General features: G+C 44.4%; 1 protein-coding gene across 1 annotated transcript; it reads right to left on the reverse strand.

The window, feature by feature from the left end:
* Nucleotides 1–187: 187 nt before the first annotated feature.
* LOC311254097 (nucleolar protein 8-like) lies at nucleotides 188–6,811 on the reverse strand (the record flags this gene model as incomplete). The annotated part of the gene is given in 14 exon segments (XM_084384504.1): nucleotides 188–268; nucleotides 357–495; nucleotides 610–703; nucleotides 864–989; nucleotides 1,113–1,295; nucleotides 1,581–1,724; nucleotides 1,726–3,041; nucleotides 3,213–3,478; nucleotides 3,622–3,920; nucleotides 4,343–4,496; nucleotides 4,829–4,907; nucleotides 5,232–5,294; nucleotides 5,809–5,956; nucleotides 6,681–6,811. Coding segments are annotated over 13 exon segments (3,065 nt in total), but the record flags the coding sequence as incomplete, so codon positions are not given.
* Nucleotides 6,812–7,348: the final 537 nt, after the last annotated feature.

Below are 7,348 nucleotides of genomic sequence, written 5' to 3' on the forward strand. Positions count from 1 at the left end.
ACAGATTTAATTAAAAATTGATTAACTTGACTTTTCTGTCAGTCAGAAGTCAGTATTGAGAGAGGGACTCACACATGTTTCGTTGTTTTCATGGGATTCATTAACTAATGTGATGTGGATCGTCCCAAGTCTGTCAAATGTCCTATCTGGTTAATAAGTTCAGCATTCATAGTTTCGGGGTTCATACCTTTCCTTGGTTTCCTCACTTTTGGTCTCAAATGCAGCGTGTTCCTCTTTGCTGGGGTCATAATGCAGCGCCGAGACGTCTCTGCAAACACACAAATAACATTTTTAAAATGTATTTCCTATTTAATATAAAATGTTCCAGACTCTGCATCCATGTTTGTATGGCTGACCTGAAGGTCTTGGCCTTGCTGGGCGTCTTGCTGGTGGGGGTTTGTTGGCTGCTGCCGAGGACGCCCTGCAGGATGGACAGGTTCTTCTTCCTCTCCTCCTCCAGAGCATCTTCATCCTCTGTCACACTCTTGTTTTTCTCTGAATCACAAACGGTCGCTTTATACACCAGGAAGAGATTCTAACAGGTTTAACGAGAGCAATTTAGAAACATCCAGCAGGTCAGAACACAGCCCACGCCATCTACAGCCTCACCTGACTCCTCCTCTTCAGCCACGTCCTCATCCAGGAAGCGAGAGTCCATCCGGAAACGTTCGTCCGTCCCGAAGCGAGACTGCAGCGCCATCAGCTGGACAACAAACAAACAAATGACATCAGTACTTAGCTCATCCATCAAGGTATCTGAACAATCCTGAACGCAGTTCTGCAGAATGTATATACAGTTATCTAATAATATAAAGACAACAGATAAGCGTACAGAGCGACACTGTGTGAACTCCTTTTCTCACCTTCTGTCCTGCTCGACCTTCAAACTCAGGCCTGATGTCAAACCTGCTGCCATCCTTTTCTTCATCACCATCCTCCTCATCCTCACTGCCGCTGAACAGCTGAGGAACGGACGACTTCGGGCGCACCTGAAAGAAGAAGAAAGAAGAAAGAACTGTTGATTGCCATGATCATTCAGGATTTTTTCTGTCGATTCATGCTTAAATAGCTTAATTTTTTGCTGAATTATAGTATTATCCTCGTTCGCTCACCTTTTCTGTTGTTGCTGCTGCCTCATCACCTGTGGAATCATCCTCTGATTGGCTGTCCTGGAACAGTGTCTTCTTTTTTGTTGTGACCTCTGAGGTTGCCTGCTTATCTTTATCCTCAACCACGTCGTCATCATCATCGGAGCCAAAGACGATGTGTTTCCCTGCTCCTGGTGTCGGAGCGTCCTGATGAAGATAAACATTCTGTGTTAAACCCCAAATCTCTGATTGGCCCGAACACATAACAGCTGGCCAATCAGAGGTTTATGATGCATCGTTTCAATGCAAACTTAATAAATCTGTTTTCTTTCCAAACTGCATTAAATTTTTAGTTTATAATATCGTACTCATATCGTTTTTCATTTGTTATGATTTAACATTTTTACAAGTCGAAAAGTTTTGCTTTCATTCCTAAAATGTTGTGACTTTCCAAACACTCAGCGGTCTAATCTGAACACACTCTGCACCCACCAGTTTGGCGAGAGCTCCCTGAATGAGCTTCTTGTGTTCTTCAGCCTCTTTCTGTCTCTGCTGGACGGCAGCCAGCCTCCTCATGTTGGCCTTCCTCTGCAGCTCCTCTTCCTCTTTAGCTCCCAACTGCACCCGGGGAGGAGCCTGCTTTACCTCCTCCTCCTTTTCCTCCCTCCTCCTCTTCTTCTTCTTCTTCCTCCTCGGTCTCCTCGCTGGATGATGTCTCCCTGTGAGGAGCAGGAGGAGGTGGTGCTTTCACACCATCTTTAGCAGGAATTAGCTCTTGCTTGTCCTCATCTTCCTCAGAGGAGCTGGAAGATGAAGGTTCATCCGTTGTCGCAACCTTAACTGTAAGAGCAGTCTGTTTGACCACCTCCTCCTCCTCCTCCTCCTCCTCATCATCATCACTGCTCGAGGAAGAATCAGTCGCAGCTTTCTCAGAATTTACTGCAGCTTTAGCTGGAACAACTTTTAAAACTTTTGGAACAACCACAACCTCCTCTTCATCATCCTCTTCTTCTTCTTCTTCTTCCTCCTCGCTGCTCTCTGAAGTCGTCTTCTCTGTTTCTGTGCGTTTCTGTTCGCTCACAGTTCTGCTGGTTTTGCTGTCCGTTGCTCTCCGGTCCAGCTGAGGAGCTTTAGAATCCAGCTTCAGTTTTTTGACCTCGCTTTCTTTTCCCTCTTCCTCCTCCTCCTCCTCTTCCTGTCTTTTCTGACACTCTTCTGGTTCTGATCCCTCGCTTAGCGCCCTTGTCCCCTGGAAGGCAGGCATCGGCATTGACACGACGGCTTTTCTTCTCTTCTTTTTCTTCTTCTGTTCGTCCTCGCTGCTGTCCTCCATGAGGGCAGCGAGGATCTCCTCTGGCATGATGCCTTTCTTCGGAGCAGGTTGTTCAGCTGGACCGGACTTGGGGTTAGCTTCTTGTTCAGAGGAGGCGCCGGGGATGCTGGGAGCTGTAGTCTGTTGGGATTCTTCAGCTAGCCTCTGGAGATCAGCGAAGGAGATCTCCAGACGGGTGACGTTGGAAAACATGGCTTCATAATCAGAATCTGAACTGCAATCAGCTGATTCCAAATCCACATCTTCATCCTCCTCATCTTCATCCTCCTCACTTTCATCCTCATCATCGCTATCTGATTCTGAGGAAGGTGGTTTTACGACAGGAAGGACTTTCATCTTCTTTTTACTCGGTTTACCAGAATCCCCTCTCTGCTGTGTGGAGGAGGGTTTCCTGGAGGCGAGATCATCTTCTTCATCTGTTGAATCGTCCTCTTCTTCCTCAGCTTTACTTTTCTTCTTTGTATTTCTCTTCTTGTCTGTGTTGTTTTTTGGGAGCTGTTCTGTGGCGGGCAGAGTCAGTCTCTCCTGTGGTGGAGGAGGAGGAGGAGGTTTCCTAGCGGCGAGGAGTTCATCTGTGTCTGCAGAGTCGTAGTCGTTCTCTTCTTCGTCATCTGGGCTTCCTGAAATCCCCAAGAAAAACTTGTTCAAATAATAATGCATTATTTTGAAAATTTTGTACGACAGTAACAGCAGTGGTTCCTCCAAGAAATGGTATCATACAGCTCCACTTTCAGAGAGATGCTTACGATATTAATGGTCTTAAAAGAGGAACTGGTGTTTCGTGTCGTTACCTCTCCGCTGCTGACGGGAGCTTCCAGACTTCACCAAGTAGTCGAGTCCGACCACTTCCAGTTTGTCCTCGTCCACTTCCTGCTGCAGTGCAACATGGGAGTTGTTCTGAGCCTGCACCATTCTGCGGATTTCCTCGTCTGAATCGATATCACCGTCAGTCACTGCCCACCTCCTCTGAGCCGGTCTGTGGTTGGTTGGTTGTTCATGTCCGTTGGTGACCTGATGAGCCTCAGTGTGACTGACAGAGGTGACGGTCTGCTTAAAACTAAGAGGACAAGGAGGAAACACAGTGATGGGAGCAGAATAACACTGAGAGAGATCTAACAAGTGTGAGATCAAGTTACTGTAAGTCTCAATACTCAAGTCCTTAAACTTTGAGTTTTGGAGCAGAAAACATCAAATCTTTACCTTGCTCTTCCCACGGTATTATGGGAGTTGACCACGTCTGTCCGACTCTTCTTGGGTCTCGATGGCTCAAACGGAGGGAACTCCCCACGCCTTTTCTTGCTGATGTCATCATCCCCTCCCTGTAGCTCCCAGGTGAGCTGAGTGACGGGTGTGTGCTGGTCCTCGGTGGACCGGTCCAGCTTGCGGATGTTGTGGCTGTATTTGGACGGGTCGTACTTCACGGTTCGAGCTCTGCTGCCTTTCTGACACCGGAGCTGCAGAACGGGGAGGACCCGTCCGAATTTACTGACCACCCAGTCCTGAAACCAGAGCACCGAGAGGACAAGTCAACAACTCCGCCCTCACACGTGACGCTGTGGGTCACATTCAGATGAGTACTGTAAATACTCCACTAGTGGCTTGGGCCTTTATCTACTTCAGTGTCAGAAGATGACCCGGCATGTATTAGGGACCATATGTTCGTGCTGGCCATGGCCATTTTCAAATAACAAAAAATGGTATCAGCCTAAAATGATCAATTGCTTGGTTTCTACTGGATCTTATATCCACACCAAACTGAGTTAATGGCCGCACGCACCCACACCCCCCCACACACACACACACACACACACACACACACACACACACACACACACACACACACACACACACACACACACACACACACACACACACACACACAGATTAAAACAGGAAGCGGTAGATGATGAGATGATGTGACCTTGTGTCCTGGTATCTCAGTCCCCGGCACCGCAGCCTTCATGTTGAAGTTTTCCACGCCGGCTTTGCTCAGAGATTCCAGCATCTTCTGTCTCTTGTCCTCAGCTGCAGGCTGCTGCTGCTGCTCTGCTGCTGCCTGCCGCTCCTCAGCCAGTCTGAGACACAAACACCACAATCTCAGCACCGACTCATATCAGGAAGAATCCATCATCATAGATCATCAGAGGTGGAATATTTCCTCAACTACTATAAGAAGCTTCTTGTCCCTCAAGAATCACTGGAATCACTTTGAATTTGGGGTGTTCTGCATGTTTACACGAAAAGCAATTTACTGATTAACTGATAAAAAAAAAATCTCAAGATTAGTTGAAAATGAAAATAATCGCTAGTTATAACCCTTATATGTCACCTTCCTCTAGTTCCATAGTCATATTTGTGTTGATATTACACGCTGAAGACTTTCACGGTGAGGGGAACACGACTGTACCTGTGCAGGAAACTCTCCTTGGCTGTTTCAATCTGCAGAGTTCCTCCTTTCCATTTCGACTTGTTCAGCACCGTCAAACCTGCAGAGGAAACACATTCATCTCATACCGGTGATACAACACAAGCTATGTTGTCAGTTATGGTAAACACAATGTAGGAGACACCAACACAAACAGGTCATCACGTTGGAATTGAATTGTGCAGTGATTTTCCTGATTCTGTTTTGTTTTAAGATACCAACATTCACAGAAACTGATCAGTGAAGTGTGTTATCTCCCGAAACTGACAGCGTTTTCTTCTGTTTGAAGTACAGTAACGCCTGAAGGCTGAGTGACACTAAATGATGTGTTCACACAGAAGGTTCTTACAGCTCTCAGTCTAAATACACATTTCACTTCACTTACACTTCTTCAGGTCGCCCTCTGAAATGTTGATGTTAATGTAGCCAAAGGTTTTGTAAGGAACACCTGCAGGAGAAGAGCGAGAGTCAGAACATACACAGGTCACTGAGGAGGATCCCTGAATTTACAAATATTAAGCATCAAAGTATGATTTATACCTGCTGCAACCACAACAATTGATACAATAAAAAGACGCCTCAAAATGGTCACGATATGATGGTAAGGGCAACTTTGATTATTATTAGCTTCAGCTGATTTCTATGAAAATCAACCTGCAGAGACTCGCAGAATCCATCACAGTCACCTTTATTGTGGTTGGTCAGAGTGACTCAAAGTCACTGTAAATGAGGGTCAAACCTAAATGTAATAAATAAATATAAATAAAGTTTGAACAAAAAAGTCACATAATCCTGTTTTGGTGATGTTTTTATGAGCAGTATTGGTGTGAAATCACCCTGTCCGTTTGTTTAAAGAGGCCATTTTATAATTTGACCTAGAGAATAAAAATAACCAGAGTTTAACACTGTTATTTTTATCAACATGGATGTCAGAGTGTTATAGTGTGTCTTGGATTCCTCACCCTCATCGTCCCTCCTGGTCCGGAGCTCCACATCCTCAACCTCTCCAAACTTTCCGAATCGATCCTTTATATCTTTCTGGGTGATCGAGTGGCTCAACCCGCCGACGTACAGCCGCCGCATCGCTCTGTATCCACTGTGACACTATCACTGTACAGACAACAAGCACCAGGGTCAGCCATTTAACTGCCAATACATTCGTACACTTGGATGAACCGTAAGGTTTCAATGGGACTACTTGCTCCTTTACTCTATAACAGTTTTGACAGTACATTTGGAAATGCCCATTGTTTTGTTTATTTCTGTGTACAGCTCTATACATTGTTAAAACAGATACATTTTACATATTCATATTATATCTATATTGATGATTATTGACTTGCGGTACTCGCTCTTTCCTTTTATTTAGCATGTTAATTGTGACAGTTATTTACCAAAAAAACAAAGCCAAATTCCTTGTACGTGAATCCTTAATTTTTAGGTTTTTGGACTAAAAAGGGACAATCAAATTCGAGTTGTAGATTCATAACTGGTGACAGCTTTAAGAATCATCACTAAAAGTTGGATAAGTCAGCTGGAAGAGATCTGCACTTTGTATCCTCATAAAACCCTTGTAAGTAGCCAGTACAAACTAAGGCTTCTTATACGATGATCATACAGATAAATCAACACCTCTCTCAGACAAAACAGTGGACATCATAACCATAATGAAGACAGTATTCATTGAAGACCTATTAAAATGCATTAGCTGCACCTGGGTGGATCCAATAAACGTGTATGTATCATGTCACCATGATCACAGAGATACTGCCTGCATGGACCGACTACGCTAAGAAAAAAATTGAATAAGCACGTTAGTGAAAGCAAAACGGACATTTTCTTCACTACCGACGTTGGTGGACTTTAACGTCTCCATCCAGCTCAGCCTGAAGATCTGCACTGAGTCTCTAAAAGAGCTAAAGCAGCGCCACACAGTCTAACGTAGAGCGATATGTCTCAATACAGTCACTGTTAGCTGAGCTAAAGTGTCATCGTAATCAAATAATACGTTTGTTTAATATCGACATTAAATCCAACGAATGTTTACCTCACATGTATCCAACTGGTGTTACCGTTAATTCTGTCCGGGGCTGCAGTCCTGCCGACTTTCCCTTCCGCAGTTGTTTCCGCAAAAAACGAAACGTTCCGCTGAGGTTTTATTCAGATTCAACAACAGTTTTAGAAAAACACAAATAAAGCCAGAAATGTATGTTGGTATGTACATCGATGAAAATGTTTAAATATGGCGGCTTGACCAAAGAAGATTTTTTTTCCTCTTGATTAGCGGATCAATACATCTGCGTTACACTGAGGTGAAGTTAGTTTTATGTTGGATGACGACACCCAGCGGCGCCTCTTCCTGAGGTTCACACCGCACTGGAGGCTGACTGAGGGACCATCAATAAATTACTCTATTGTTTGATTGATCTGCACAAAAACAATGTTTCTTCATGCTGACATGATGATATTAGTGAAAATTATGGTTAAAAAAAATGTCTAAAC

This window comes from Pagrus pagrus, assembly GCF_965226575.1.
Source record: "Pagrus pagrus genome assembly, contig: HAP1_SCAFFOLD_316, whole genome shotgun sequence".
Lineage (NCBI taxonomy): Eukaryota > Metazoa > Chordata > Actinopteri > Spariformes > Sparidae > Pagrus > Pagrus pagrus.